Genomic DNA, 15367 nt, shown 5'->3' with positions numbered 1-15367 from the left:
GGCTGACAGGGGCCGTGACCCCGGCTGACAGGGCTCACCTGACCGGGTCACGTGGACACATCACGTGGACCGAGACAAGACTTTTTTTATATTCGCAGATCCAAAAACCCATAGGACATTTCTCCCAGGGGGGAAGAAAACCTCCCTTGACCCCCCTGTTTCTCGACGGATCCTGCCGGCCGGGCCCGTCAGTAGAGCGACTGCAGCCTTCAGCCCCGCCTCAGACCCCCTGGAGGCCCGCCAGGAGGCTAAGTGTCCGGAGATTGGCCGGGGGCCTGATCTCTCCGGGCGGCCGTGACCGGTCAGCGGACCGTGTCAGCAGGCCCGTGACATGTCAGCCGGCTGACAGGGGCCGTGACCCGGCTGACAGGCTCACCTGACCGGTCACGTGACACATCACGTGACCGAGACAAGACTTTTTTATATCGCAGATCCAAAAACCCATAGGACATTTCTCCCAGGGGGAAGAAAACCTCCCTTGACCCCCCTGTTTCTCGACGGATCCTGCCGGCCGGGCCCGTCAGTAGACCGACTGCAGCCTTCAGCCCCGCCTCAGACCCCCTGGAGGCCCGCCAGGAGGCTAAGTGTCCGGAGATTGGCCGGGGGCCTGATCTCTCCGGGCGGCCGTGACCGGTCAGCGGACCGTGTCAGCAGGCCCGTGACATGTCAGCCGGCTGACAGGGGCCGTGACCCGGCTGACAGGCTCACCTGACCGGTCACGTGACACATCACGTGACCGAGACAAGACTTTTTTATATCGCAGATCCAAAAACCCATAGGACATTTCTCCCAGGGGGAAGAAAACCTCCCTTGACCCCCCTGTTTCTCGACGGATCCTGCCGGCCGGGCCGGTCAGTAGACCGACTGCAGCCTTCAGCCCCCCCTGGAGGCCCGCCAGGAGGCTAAGTGTCCGGAGATTGGCCGGTGGCCTGGGGCCTGATCTCTCCGGGCGGCCGTGACCGGTCAGCGGACCGTGTCAGCAGGCCCGTGACATGTCAGCCGGCTGACAGGGGCCGTGACCCGGCTGACAGGCTCACCTGACCGGTCACGTGACACATCACGTGACCGAGACAAGACTTTTTTATATCGCAGATCCAAAAACCCATAGGGCATTTCTCCCAGGGGGAAGAAAACCTCCCTTGACCCCCCTGTTTCTCGACGGATCCTGCCGGCCGGGCCGGTCAGTAGACCGACTGCAGCCTTCAGCCCCGCCTCAGACCCCCTGGAGGCCCGCCAGGAGGCTAAGGTACGGGTACAGGAAGCCCGTCCTCTCGCGGGGGAGGTGGTCCTGCATGCACATGTCCAGCTCCCAGCCCGACCCGGACGCCGATCTCCGCCACGTCCGCATCGTCTCGCCCTGGGAGGGGCTGGGGACCGGGCTGCCGGCGGTGCCGAGCACGCTGGAAGGGTTGGTGGCGCAGGAGGGGAGGAGGTAGGCGTAGTCCCGGTCGCAGGTGTGGGGGTGGACCTTGAGGATCTCGCGGTCGAAGAGGCTCTTCCTCACCTCCGACGCGGCCACGTAGGGGCTGGTGCTGTACCACAGAGCCCTGGGATCGAGCCCCACCAGCTGGCCGGGGAACGCCGACGTGTTGGCCCCCCTCCGCAGCATGTCGCTGTACTCGAACCAGTCGCGGAAGCCGCACATGCCGTGCCGGGAGAGGAAGTCGGAGACGTTCTGCCAGGGGGAGTAGCCCAGCGACTCCACAGGGCACTGCTCCGAGTGGGCGTGGAACTCGGCGGAGTAGCCCACCCTGTTCCGCATCAGAAGCCGGCCGTCCACGCACCTCCCGTTGGCCCCGCAGACCTGCCCCTTGCCCTCGCAGTGGTAGTTCTGGTAGCACTCCAGCGGCTCCACCCCCTGGATCGCGCAGACGCCGTCCCGGGGCGCCTGCTGGGACTCGGACCAGGAGCGCAGGCACACCAGCTTCGCCCCGTTGACCGAGCCGCAGTCGGTGTCGTTCAGGCAGGTCTTCAGGGGCAGCTGGCCGCACTGCGGGCCCCACGCCGGCGCCGTGCCCTCGGGCAGCTCGTACAGGGTGAGGTCCTGGCCGGCCATGGGCCAGACGAGCGCCGCCGACGCCATCCCCGGCACCCACAGGTACAGGAGGCCGGAGCTGGGCGCGGGGGTGTCGCCCAGCCTGCCCCGCGTCGGCACCTGCGTCCAGCTCCCCGCCGCCAGCGTCTGGGTGTAGGTCCCGGCACCCGGGGGCACCGTCGCCCCGACCGGCTGGGTGGGGTCGTAGGTCTGCCCGTCCCTCCACCTGGCCTGCAGCCTCGCGTTGTTGGTCCCGAACATGGGCATGCCGTACGACGCCCCCGAGCAGGTAGCGGCGCCGCCGAAGTAGTTGCGCAGCAGGGTGTCGTTGCGCAGGCGCTCGTAGTCGACGGACATCCAAGTGTCGAAGGCGCGGAAGGCCGTCTCGTCGTGCGTGCATCCCGTGCTCACGTGGTACCCGCTGGGGTGGATCCAGTCCGACGGCCAGTAGTCCAGCACGGCGTCGCAGTACTCCCGCCCCCCCAGCGCGGCGCCAGCGGAGACGAGGCCCTCCCCTGCCTTGCTCCCGGCCACGATCTCATAGGATACCGGTGGTAGTGTACCCCATGGTTTTTGAGGGGTGTTGCTCGGTAATATCAGTGGTAGGGGTGCTTCAAATTTTGAACTGGCGTGTCCATTTGTTTTAACGGCAATGAATTGTTTATTCGAATCCGTGGTACAAACAGTTGTACTGTGTAACGGTTTATAACTGCAGCAGGTCCTGGTAGTTGTAGTTGTAGGTCACGATCGAGTCGGAGATGGCCGCGGCCCAGTAGTCGATCTGCAGGTCGTTGACGACCCCCCAGATGTCGGAGAGCTGCATGTCCGGGCAGGTCCAGGCGCTGCTCCAGGTGGCGTCCATCACCCGGTAGACCGTCACCCAGTCGTCGAAGGTGATGTAGCTCCCGGCCGTGCAGATGGCCTGGAACGCCTTGATCGTGCCGGCCGCCACCGTGGTCAGCGACTGGAGGTTGGCCGTCGCGCACACGAGCGGGTCGATGCGGCACAGGCTGCCGTCCGGCGTGGTCCAGCCGCAGTAGCACCGCTGGGTGAAGGCGGAGACGTTCTGCCCCTGGGGCCCGTAGGCCGGCAGGCTCAGCGTGGCCAGGTACCCGGACACCGCGTAGGTGGAGCCGAACGCCAGCGGGATCTGCGGGCCCCTGTCCGAGGCCAGCGTCTTGTTCGTCACCGGCGCCACCCTCGCCCCGCGGGTGCGGCAGCGCATGCTGTACGAGGGCATGTAGCGCAGCTCGCCGCCCGCCACGCCCCAGTAGAACGGGGAGTCGAGCTTGGCCTTGCCCAGGATGTTGCTCACCGTCTCCTCGATCTGGTCGACGAAGAGGGCCGAGGAGGGGCTGGCGACGGGGTCGTACTGGAATGTCCCCGCCCCGGACGCCGTGGCGAAGGAGGAGAGCGTGGGGTCCAGCGGCAGCGTCGCGAAGGTCTGCGAGACGAGGTTCACGCACACGTCCCACAGGGAGTGGTTCTTCCTCGCGTCCAGCACCTCGGACTCACCATACGTCGAGACCGGCTCGAACGGCCCGAAGAGCGCCTCGTCCCTCCCCTGCGCCGTCTGGGCGGAGGTGAGCGCGGGGGCGTAGGTGCCGAAGAGGGTGCGGTTGAAGTAGACGTCCTCGTCGATGTACTGCAGGATGAGGTCGAAGATGGTGTCGAGCACGTCCTCGCTGCTGAGGATCGAGTAGTCGATGGCCTGCATCTCCGGGGAGGACCACCCGCCGGGGTTGGCCGCCGTGCAGCAGTCCACCCGGTTGGAGCCGTCGGGGCAGGCGCAGGCGTAGTTGGCCAGGTTGGTGAAGATGTCCTTGAACTCGCGGAGCTTGGCCCGGACCCCCTCCTGCACCGCGTTGGCGAGGATGGAGTTGGTGGCCGAGCCCGGGCTGCTCCGGAGCTTGTCAATGAAACCATGAACGATCGCCATCCTCGCTGGCCCGCCGCACGAGAAGGGCGACTCCTGGGGGCAGCAGGCGTCGACGCCCGGCTTGCAGCTGGCGGACGGCACCATGAAGGTCCGGTCGGTGGGGCTGTTCCTGTAGTACAGCATGGTCCCCAGGGACCTGGAGCCGCCCGAGGGCCAGAGCTCCGCCGACGCGAACGGCCCCATGAAGTAGCAGTCGAAGAACTGGTGCAGGACGTCGCCCTCCACGGAGAAGAAGCTGGCCTGCAGCGACGGGTTGCTCCACTTGAGGAGGGTGTCGGTGAAGAAGCCCTCGGCCTCCCGCAGGATGGCGAGCTGGTCGCTGGCCGCCGCGGCGAGCAGGGTGCTGGAGCCCGGCGGGTAGCTCACCGCGTGCAGAGAGGCGACGGGCACCCGGTTGGACGTCCTCCCGGACCAGATGTAGTAGGGGAGCTGGCACTGCGAGGCCGTCGAGCTGTTCAGGCACTGGCCGAACTCGTAGGCCACCGCGGGGTCGGGGTTCTGCGCGGGGCCGGTGAAGACCTCGCACCCGTCGATGTCGGCGAAGTCGGCGTTGTCGGAGACGAAGCCCACCACGTCGTAGCGGAAGTAGTTGGTGCGGGAGACGTTCATGAGCGTCAGCCAGCCCAGCAGGCAGGCGTCGTTCCCCGTCCCCAGCGCCAGGCTCTGCACCAGGCAGGTCAGCACCGAGGAGGGGACGAAGGAGGGCTGGTAGAACTGGTTGATCAGGTACCCCACCCCGGCGAGGTCGGAGTAGGCCAGGTAGTTGACCAGGTACGCCGCCCCCGAGTCCCACACCTTGTTCACGTAGTTGGAGCGGCAGCGCGTCAGCACCGTCCCGGGGTCCACCCCCTGCCGCTCCAGGTAGGGGAGCGAGGGCTTGAGCGCCTGGCAGTTGGACCCGCCCGTCCCCACGCAGGTGAGGTACTGGCTCATGCTCACCCGCGAGGCCGACGCCAGCTCCTCGAGCGTGTAGGGGTTGAAGACGAGGTAGGGCTTGCCGTCGGTGCCGAGTAGCTGCAGCGAGCCGGTGCACCAGAAGGCCTGCTGCTTGATCCCCTCGTTCCTCCGCGCCGTGCTGATCCTGTGGGCGTAGTCCCCGCAGGCGCAGCGGTACATGGTCTCGGTCGTCACGTCGGGGAGCTTGCAGTGCTTCTGGTCGATGGTCTGCAGGACGTCCATGAACCCGTACGTCACCCCGGAAGCGTAGGCCAGCATGGCGTCCACCATGTGGTAGGCCGGCGCCAGCTCCAGCGTGAAGCCCGCCCCGATCAGCCGGTTGCTCACCTGCGCCACCGCGTTGTTGAGCGAGTTGGACGAGCCGCCCAGCGCCTGGTTCTGCACGTCCTGCTGGAAGACCTGCGTGAGGCAGACCCCCGCCACGTCCCCGCTCACGGCCTGGATGCTCGGGTCGCCGATGACGAGCTGGAAGTTGCCCGTCAGGTCCGTGTTGAGGATGGCGGTGAGGCTGTTGGTCGTGCAGACGAAGGTCTTCTGGCCGGCGACGGCCGCGTACAGCGGGAGCAGGAGGATCTGCGAGAAGAGGTTGGTCATGCTCGCCATCGAGAGCGTCGCCCGCGCGTTGAAGCTCGGGTCGGTCGGGACGAGCCCCGCGCTGACCGTGCTGAGCACCTCCTGCGTCTTCATCGTGATGCCGTTCACCAGCGACATCAGCACCCCCACGGCCGACACGGTGATGTCCTTCATGTCGCACATGGCCGAGAAGAAGACCTGGTCCGGCCACTCGATCACCACCCGGTTCGTGATCTGGCCCGTGGACGCATCCACGATGAGCGCCATGCTCTGCGCGAAGATGAGGTAGACGTTCTGCAGCGTGAGGAGGGACTGCCGCATCACCTTGGACGCCATGGAGCCGATGGCGCAGAGCGGCCGCTGGAAGTTGACCTCCGTGCCGATGCACCTCGCCACGGCGCACTGGGAGGCGGCGTAGCAGAGGCTCTGCAGCGTCGGGTAGCCCATGCAGCCCGTGCAGTCGCTCACGCTGCAGTTCTTCTTCAGGGTCGTGAGCATCTGGTAGGACGACGAGTACGAGCGCGTCCCATTCCACGCCCCCGCGGCGACGTTGAGCCTCACGTCCGCCAGCCAAGTCGTCGTCACCTTCTGGTCCGCCACGGCGAAGATGGTCATCGAGCTCTGCTGCCCGGCCCCGTTCCAGCCCGACAGCGAGCTCTGCGCCAGCTTGGGGGACTGCCGGATGAAGAGGTTGTCCTGCGTCAGCGTGATCTGCGGCGTCGGCTTCGTGTTGAGCCCCAGGTCGGAGGCAAGGTGGGCGTCGCTCGCGGCCTGCACGCAGGACAGCACCCCGCCCGCCCGGTCGCACACGCTCACGGGCGCCCCGTCATCCGTCGGGAAGAGCGCCACCCCGGAGCAGGAGGGGCCGAGGCACGTCACGTAGGGGGTCTGCACGGCCGAGAAGACGTTGACCGAGCCGGCGCACCGGCGGATCGTGTAGGCGGAGCTCTTCAGGGCCGCCAGCGTGGCGAACTTCTTGGTGTCCACCGCGATGTGGAGGCAGACCGGGCCCGTGGAGGGGGTGCCCGAAGCGTCCCACGCCGTGGTCGTCGCCCGCACGAAGATGTCGGCCGTCCCGTCGTCGGGGAAGGTGACCATCTCGTCGATGCTGTAGACGTCCGTCAGCAGGACGGCCTTCTGCGCGCTGGGGATCGTCTGCAGCAGCGTGTAGCTCTGCCGCTGGTCGCTGATCAGGGAGACGTTGCTCGCCGTCGCCACCGCCAGGATGTTGCTGTGCCCCACCGAGTCGACGAGGCTCACGCTCACGTACTGCAGCCGCATGATCGCCGCCGACCAGGCCGAGCTTCCGGGCACGCTGTAGTCGATGGCGTTGGGGAACGAGCCGTCGGTCACCGTCGCGGAGGGCCGGAAGCCGGTCTTCAGGCTCGCAGGGAGGCAGTAGGCCTTCACCACGACGTTCAGCCCGGAGTCCAGCCCGGCCGCGGAGATGCACCGGTCCGGCTGGCTCGGCGCCCCGGACTGCGCCACGTCCCCGTAGCAGACCCGGTTGCAGCCCGACATCTCCACCAGGCTCATGATCTCGAACGGCAGCCTGTTCGTGCCGTAGTACTGCCCGTCGGAGGTGAAGAAGCGGCTCTCCACGCTCACCGTCTGGTTCATGCTGTAGACCAGGTCCTTGCCCTGCGAGACCTGCACCAGCGCGGAGTTGAAGGCGTCGTACTGCTCCCCGCACGCGATCTCGCACAGCCGCGTCGGACGGCAGTATCAAACGCGAATTATTTGATGCACGCTTTATTATTATTGGGAATATGTGCGGAGATATTATGGATGTCGGTGAACGAATGTTCTTGGCTGGCCATGATCCATCCGTCTTGTATAGAGTGAATGAGATAATGCTTCATCTCTGTATGGAGGCATTTGAAAAAGAATGGAACTACACAAAAAAGAGATTTATGGCTCCAATACCGCGCGATTCGTATTATATATTTAGAGGATCCATAATGGATTTGTATGATATGTGGATACAATTTTCATCGTTGTTGAGATGGTGTGATGCTTATCTTCAGAGCGATTTTTTTCGTCGTATGAAACGTGATTCTATGTCGTACGGGAAACTGTATAGTGTCTTTTTCAAAGAAGAACTGGATAACCTCGATGCTGTGGAGATCAGCCTGTTGTCTTTGGATCGTGTTCGAAGGCATCTGCTGGCTTTTAAAGAAGAAATGGATTATGCCATGCATTTGGACCATCCGTTTCAAGAACAATATTTTGCTCTTGTGGTACTTGGTGTTGATACCCTAATCTTAATGCTCGAGAGAATCTACTATTGCTACATCTCTTCGGATCTCAAGCAGCTAGTTAGGCAACGATATGCACCTGCTGTAAAATAAATCTGAATAACGCAACGGTTGAGCTGTAAAATCCATTAGGGGGAGTGGCTAAGATGGCGGGAGAAGGGGAGGGGCTTGGAGTGGCTCTGCCATGGAGTGCCTGGCATGCGCGTGGGGCGACATCGAGCGGCCGCCCGCTGGTTGGATCGACATGGCCATCAGCCTGAAGGTCTTTATCCAGGTTCCCTGCATCGACGGGGCGGGAGCCCGACCTCGCCGCGGGATGCCAGGGAGCACGTCCTGCGGTCTATGCGCGGGTTGGTGCGGAGGGGCATATGCCCGTCTTCGGCGAGGGGAGGAGGTCGGGGAGGGCTGGCTGGGTGGAGGACAACGTGTTCGCAGCGCTGGGCCTGCAGCGGGTGAGGAGGGCCCGTCCCTTGATCCAGGCGGACGGCGATCTCCTGTTCTGGCCCGTGCAAAACCGCGATGGCGGTCAACTCTCGTTCGCAAGCTCCGTGTTCAAGGTGGGGTTCAAGCCGCGGCAGAGGGGCAGGTGCCATGAGGACGAGGAGGACCGGAAGAGCATCGTGCTGGATCCCATGCAGCGGGTGCAGTGCCGGGGAGGCGTGACGCTGGTGATCCTCTCCTTCCGTCCCCAGCGCCCCCGCGCGTCGGTCAGCACGGGCATACGGTCAGGGATCGTCGAGTGTGAGGTTTGGAGGGACGAGGGGGAGGAGGGGGACCGACCCGGCCGTGTTGCCGCGGGCGGTATAAGATTGTAGCAGGTTTATGGGTATATTTGAGGAATAAACCGAGGTTGCGATAAGAGGATATCGGAGGCGGACAACGCGCACAGCACCGGATACGCTGCAAACTACACCCTTCAGGGTGGAGCTGGATTTGGAGGGCAGCCGCAGGGCGGCATGCAGGGGCAGGCGCAGGGCCAGGTGCAGGGGCAGCCGGCAGGGTCCAACCCAACCAAGGTCGTCGATGCCAAGGGTGAGGTCAGGAACTTCAACGACATGACCCCGGTGCTGCAGCACATCAAGAGCCTGGAGGAGGTGAACCAGAAGCTGAAGTCGCAGGTCGAGGAGCTCATCAACAAGAATAGCAAGCTGAGCGAGAGGACGAGGCACGACATGCAGAAGGTGCTCGACACCGTGATGTCAAAGTTCGCGGACGCCCTCGAGACCAACGATGCGGGCACCAAGGAGCGGCTCCTGACCGGCATGAAGAGGCTCGTGGAGAACAGCGCCGAGGACAACGGGGTGTGGAGGATGATGGTCTGCGCATCCATCGCAACATCGGAAGTCGCACCCTCAGGGCAGGGGCTGCAGAGCTTCGACTCGAGCTCGGCGATCTTGTCAAGCCCATTGTAGAGGTACAGCGTCCCGGAGGTGCTGGACCATGCGGTGGCCACCTCGCCGCTTGGCACAGAAGAGCTCGATGCAACAAGGAATGCACCCGTGCCGCTGCTGGCCCATAGGTAGGTCTTGAGCTCGAGGCCAGACTTGGAATACCCCTGCATGAGATAATGGCCATCGATCCACACGGCCACATAACCAGGGGTTATCTTGGCACTGAATACCACCTGATGGCTCTTGTCGTCTCTCGGGAAATCCCCACTCTCCGCGTAGGCCAGGCCAGTGTAGGAGACGCCGGATGTGATCGTCTGAGAGCCATCCCCCGCCCTTGCCCTCATGACCCAGGCACCCCCCACGGACACGACCCCGATCCACACCCCCACGTCGCTCCCCCCGAACTCCAGCAGCTTCATACCCTGTGGTATGCTAGAGGGGAACACGACATCGAAGACGAACACGGCATCGACGGTCCTATACCGCGGTGCGATGGCCGGGATACTACCAGAAGGGGCGAAAAGGCTGGCATAATTGATGTTCTTCAGCGGCTCGCTGTCCGAAGAGGACCGGAAGCTCCCGGGCATGCAGGCCTGGCAGGCCTCCCCGTCCTTCCCCGTGAAGCCGGCGCCGCACACGCAGTCCGCCACCGATGCAGCAGCCTGGCCCACGGTGGACTGGTTGTTCGGGCAGGTGATACAGGAGGCGAGCCCCAGCGAATCCCTGTAAGTGCCTATCCCACAGGGGACACACACACGGTCCGAGGTCTTGTAGTAATAGCCCACGTCGCAGACACACTGGGAGACATCGATAGAGCCTCTCCCTGCGGTGACCATGTGGGGAGGGCAGGCGCTGCAGAGCCCGGAGTAGGGCTCGGGCTTGTATGTGTTGTAGTCGCACGGGGTGCAGACGGCGCCGTTATTCCCGGTGTAGCCCGGCTTGCAGTAGCACTTGAGCACGTCCGAATTGGCAGGCAGGGAGGTCGAACCCTCCGGGCACGGGACACAGGAGCCCACGCCCATGTAGGACTTGTAACTTCCAGCCGGGCATTCCACGCAGGCCGTTCCATTCCAACCATAGCCGCGGTAGCACTGGCAGGAGGTGATCTCCTTGCTGGCCACCGGGCTGTAGGAGAAGTCGGGGCAGCGCCTGCATAGAGAGACGTTGTAGTCCGGGTTGTAGAAGGACGAGGGGCAGGGGCTGCACACCTGTGCGTCGGCCTCGAAATAACCCGGCTCGCACTGGCAGGCCGAGATCGCCGCACCGCCCTTGACCAGCGTGGTAGAGTGTATGGGGCAGGCCGTGCATTCCGCATCGCCGTCGCTCTCCTTCCAGAGGCCCAGCGGGCACGGCTGGCAGTAGAAGTTGGAGTCCCTGTAGTAGCCCGCCCGGCAGACGCAATGGAACTGGGTGGTGCTGCCGTAGGGGCTCACGCGATTGGAAGGGCAGTCGGTGCATAGCTCCAGCGCGTTGGAGGACTTGTACTTGCCCGGGACGCACAGGCTGCACTGGTTCGGGTCCAGCGCGCCGTACCCCATCTTGCACACACAGCCATAGATCGACGGGTTGCTCTCGTTGGATATGGTGTTGGCGGGGCACGGGGTGCAGGAGAGAGCGGCCACCCCGGAGTACTGGTTGATGCCGCAGGACCTACATACCGAGGAACCCGTGCTGGGCTGGAAGAGGCCAGCCGGGCACTGAATACAGGGGGAGTCCCCGTACAGCTCCTTGTACCACCCCGCCGGGCAGGCCGTACAGTCAGCACCGGTGTAACCCGGCAGGCAGGCGCAATCGGTCCTCTCACTGGCCACGATCCCCTGATTGCAGGCGATGCACCCGAGGATTATGGCATACTGTTCGAAGAGTTGAAGCTGTTGAATAAATGTCATCTTGCTACTGGTAGTGGAGGAATCGCATGAGAATCCGAGAGCGTTGATTTTGTTGATAAGTGCGTTAGAACTGCAGACAGTTCGTAATGCTGTTCCTTCCCAGCGAAAACAAAATCCAACTCTGGAACCAGGATAGGATCGTCTTGGAAAATTTCGCAGCCTATGAATCGACGAACGAGTTTGACATGATAGGTACGATTCATCGAAATCAAGTGTGGTCCATACATAAGATGTAAGTAAGCTTCATGTACACAAAGAAGTATCGCGCTTCGAAGAGGAAAATCAAAGTAGTTGTGAACCTTCGACCAATCAATGGTAATTGAAGTCATGAAGTGCATCAAGCTATGTAGCATGATTGAAGCTATCTGACTTGAGCGGGACAAGAAACATCCTCTTGATACCATCCATTTGCAGCCAAGCTTTGATGATCTCAGATGATGCTATGACACATGCACTTGGTATATACCGAAAAAGAAATGTGTTGGATTGGCGGAGGATTCCCAACAGTCTACAAGAATGACTCTTCCAGTCAGTACTCAATGGGTGAATGTGAAGATTTTGACGAAATTTCTTACCAAGATTGCAATTTACACGATTGTTTGTGTACATCATTTTGGTACTGTCAACACAAAACGTTTACACGATATACACTATAGGTTTCAGTGCAAGATGAGTTTGCTGTTATCGTGAACTGAGATTGCTGTCTTTAGGGCCGAATGCAAGACCACCGAATCCTTGCAAAACCAAAATCGTGAATCCGAAAACAAGCAATATCATTCTCAGATGCACGACTCTATGCCATTGCAACATATTTTTTAGTTAATTTATTTTCTCAAAGGGAGTGCAATTATTGAAGTGGACTCTGGGGAATATGAACAAATTAAGCAAATTTCACTGGAATTTTCTTCTTTTCTCCCTTACATTTGTCTTCTCGATTCAAGAATTTTATGTGCTTATGCTGAGTCATAGTAGAGTAATACCATTGGACAAGAAATGTTTTATAAACAGGCTCTGCTGCACTTCTACAACATCAAAAACTAAGTGCAAAGTTTACAATTTGTTCTCACCAGACAACATACTACGCTTAGAATTGGAAGTCCGCAAGATTCCAGTTCCCTGCTCTGAGCTGATTCATTTTTGGATACAACGGAAGGGTAAGATCCACCAAACAGGAGTGGTTGGAATTAGCGTAGATAAAGCTTTGTGTATGTTTAAAATGCATATTTTGGAGGAATCCAAGACTTCTGATTGGATTCCGATTTCTGGACCCGTCAAAAGATATCACAGCTCATACAACGAGTTGCACCTCTTGTTCCTGTCATCCACTTTCAACGTTACTCATACCATTAGGATGTATAATGATGTTATAGCACAATCATCATCTGTTGGTTTTTTTAGACAAAATACATTACAAAGAACATCAGCAATGCCCTTCGTGTTTCTTGATTTTACCACTTGGGATGCTACAAGTACAAAGGCATTGGTTGATGGTGGTGATGAAACTGGTATATTTCCGTGCAACATTAATACAAAATGTAACATGACTAAGTATTGGTCAAGGACACATCAGATGACCCCATTCACTATTGCGAATAATGAAATAGCTCTGCTTCTCACAGAAGCTTGCAATACAGAATTTCGTAATATAAAGCTCAGAATGAAGGGGGACACTCTGTCAAAAGGTTTGAGAGCGGAATTTCATGGAGGTATGCAGGACTCGAAGTATCCTTGGGTCGTTATAATGCTGTGCAGGAGCTTCAAATCATTGGCTCAAATTTCAAACAGTGAGTCTTGGCATCTTGGTAATTTGTGTGAGAATCCAAACAAGATGATCAATTATTCTTTTGTAAAGCCGGGAAAAGTAATTCGTGATATGTCATTGTCCACAGAAGGTTCGGTTTCCATTATACGCAACCTAGCACGGCAGTCGGGGACTAGGTATATTCTTTTTGACGCTGGATGGTATGGGAGCGAGTACGACTCGAATAGCGATCCATTGCGCCCTACTCCTTTTCCACGTGGATTAGCCCTTAATATAACCTATGTCGTTCAGTATGCAAGCATGTACAACATGGGTGTCTTCGTGTATGTGAATGATATCGCACTTTTGCGTGCAGCATTCAAAATATTTCAGACAGTTTCAAAATGGGGGGTTGTTGGTGTTAAGTTCGGATTTGTCAAGATGGGTTCGAACTCAGATATGCGCCGTATTACTGGCTACATCCAGGAATGTGCTAAGCGTGGACTAATGGTAAATGTGCATGACAATTATAGGGAGTATGGCATATCGAGATCATATCCCAATATAATTTCGAGTGAGGGCGTGTGCGGCGACGAGCACAAACACATCTCTCCTGAATATGTCTTGTTATTGCCTTACACAAGGATACATGCTGGCTGGATGGATTTCACTTACACTAGTGAATGGATCAGACTGTCAAACCGTTCGATGTCGCTAATGTTTCAGCTTAGCAGTGCGTTTGCTTTTCACAACGGTCTGTTGCATATTTTCTGGTATTTGCATCCTTCAGCTATGACCCATCGCGGGGATGGTTTGATCGTGAGTTTATACAAGGAATTGCCGGATACGTGGATGCGTTCCGAGATTCTACTTGCTGAGCCCATGAGATCCTATGCGATTGCCAGACAAGATAAACAAGGTCGATGGTTCATTGCAGTTTTAGTAGCTCAAGAGACACAAAAAGTTGAGATTCATCTTGGAAAGTTTTGTTCTAATCGCACGTTTTCTGTTACTATGTACGAAGATACAATTGAAAGTCATCAAGGACTAGCAAATGTGCCCAACAATCGTTGGCCTGCAATCATATCATCACGCTTAAGTTGTAATGCAACCTCCGTAGTTCAGTTGCAAATGCATCGAGGATCCGGCCTTCTTATAGTGCTAAGACCGTGATTTGATATTGGAGTCTTTCCATTACATGTTTCGGTTTACAACACGACAAGCGACAGAATCTCCCGAAAGAACCTTGTTCAAAAATCAGTTGTTCAAATGGTTGGTGGCAAGGGATCATCGCGAGAGAGGAAGAGGACAAAGCAGTTAGAGTTCTCTTGCGTCGATGTTTTTATAAGCAGTATCTTGTCACTTGTTCCGGAGGCTTTACGACCACTTCTGAAGGTAAAACGTCAGCAGACAAGCTACAAGTGGTACATTTGCGAAGAAATCGTACAACATCCACTGTTTTCCCGCTTTGTGGAGATTCCTGTCCGAAACCTTTGCCAAATCTGAGTCGAGTATGATGAGGTTGTTATGATAGACGTTCACGTTGTTGGAGTTTATCTCTTCCACAGTCTCGATCGGGGGCACGTGCAATCTGGGCTGTGGGTTGGCGTGGACCCGATCAAAAATCTCCTCTAGGCTGAAATCCATGTACCGTGTCAAGGACTCGAGGAAGGCCGATTGATCGTCTGGGAACAATGTCATCTCGTACTCGACATGCTTGGTGAAGGGTTGTGTGAAGAGCACGTTGGATGCCCCGGACATCTTGTAGATGTACACCGTGCTCTTGTCCGTGCCCGTATCGCCTGGCATGTTCCTCTTGTAGGCAGACGTGTGCAGCGGCTTGGCAAAATTGGCGGCGATGGAGAAGCGGAGTGAGGTGGAGGCCACGAAGTTGTTGTGGTCGAAGTACGGCTTCTCATAGTCAGCATCGTTGTGGCCCCTGAAGACGTATATGGCGGCCTTGTCCCAGAACGATTCGCTGCAGAAGGCATTCACATCTTCCTTCACCTCCTGCTGTATCCGGAATAATTCGGAGAGGTACGCGTACACGACCGTCTTGGTTTCCTTGTAGTCAGTCACCCCAGAGGATCCGGGTGACATCATCCTTGCTGAGTGTGTGGTCGTTGTATTCACGTATGTAGTTGGGGAAGAGCTTTTCGGTTAGGATCTTGCGCACCTGTTTGTCGAGGATCTTCCTCATGTCCTGCACGGACTTGATCTTTCCCACCCTCGGGTCGCAGTGCTGATCGAATATGACTTGGATGTCAGAGCTCATAGGAACCGAGCCCGAGTCAGACAAAGGCCTATCAGGATGAAAGGACAGTTGGCTGTCTCGTACTCGTGTTTGAAGCTGACTTCTCCTGGATGACCCAGGATACTCTACTCCAGTGTGAATCTGCTGAAAGGACCCCTGTGGAGGCCTTTGTTGCAGCAACCGTGTACCCGTGGGGGACTTACAAGGTAAACAGAAGGGGTGCGTCTTGTGGAGTACGACCCGTTGGAAGCAGCTTGCTGCCATGCAAGGACGGGGTTCTCTTCCCTGCGAGAGAGCATGGTATCCTCTCGAAGGTCAGAAGGGATGCTT

The 15367-nt window shown here is 58.5% G+C and overlaps 4 protein-coding genes across 4 annotated transcripts; 1 reads left to right on the top strand and 3 right to left on the bottom strand.

Moving 5' to 3' along the window:
- Nucleotides 1-1213: 1213 nt before the first annotated feature.
- On the bottom strand, nucleotides 1214-7124 carry GUITHDRAFT_121790 (hypothetical protein; the record flags this gene model as incomplete). The annotated part of the gene is made up of 2 exons (XM_005818966.1): nucleotides 1214-2554; nucleotides 2781-7124. The coding sequence occupies 2 exons, from the start codon at nucleotides 7122-7124 to the stop codon at nucleotides 1214-1216; spliced, it is 5685 nt and encodes a 1894-aa protein (XP_005819023.1).
- An 822-nt stretch (nucleotides 7125-7946) lies between these two features.
- On the top strand, nucleotides 7947-9174 carry GUITHDRAFT_121789 (hypothetical protein; the record flags this gene model as incomplete). The annotated part of the gene is made up of 3 exons (XM_005818965.1): nucleotides 7947-8036; nucleotides 8086-8508; nucleotides 8623-9174. The coding sequence occupies 3 exons, from the start codon at nucleotides 7947-7949 to the stop codon at nucleotides 9172-9174; spliced, it is 1065 nt and encodes a 354-aa protein (XP_005819022.1).
- Nucleotides 9175-9364: 190 nt separating this feature from the next.
- Nucleotides 9365-11042, bottom strand: GUITHDRAFT_121788 (hypothetical protein; the record flags this gene model as incomplete). Its single annotated transcript, XM_005818964.1, has 2 exons — nucleotides 9365-9375; nucleotides 9422-11042. 2 exons carry the CDS (start codon nucleotides 11040-11042, stop codon nucleotides 9365-9367), a joined length of 1632 nt encoding a protein of 543 aa, XP_005819021.1.
- Nucleotides 11043-14160: 3118 nt separating this feature from the next.
- Nucleotides 14161-14886, bottom strand: GUITHDRAFT_148893 (hypothetical protein; the record flags this gene model as incomplete). The annotated part of the gene is made up of 1 exon (XM_005818963.1): nucleotides 14161-14886. One exon carries the CDS (start codon nucleotides 14884-14886, stop codon nucleotides 14161-14163), a length of 726 nt encoding a protein of 241 aa, XP_005819020.1.
- Between the last annotated feature and the right edge of the window lie 481 nt (nucleotides 14887-15367).

This window comes from Guillardia theta, assembly GCF_000315625.1.
Source record: "Guillardia theta CCMP2712 unplaced genomic scaffold GUITHscaffold_254, whole genome shotgun sequence".
In the NCBI taxonomy this organism is placed as follows: domain Eukaryota; class Cryptophyceae; order Pyrenomonadales; family Geminigeraceae; genus Guillardia; species Guillardia theta.
Note: the sequence above shows the minus strand (reverse complement) of the source record. Positions and strands in the feature narration are given on the sequence as shown.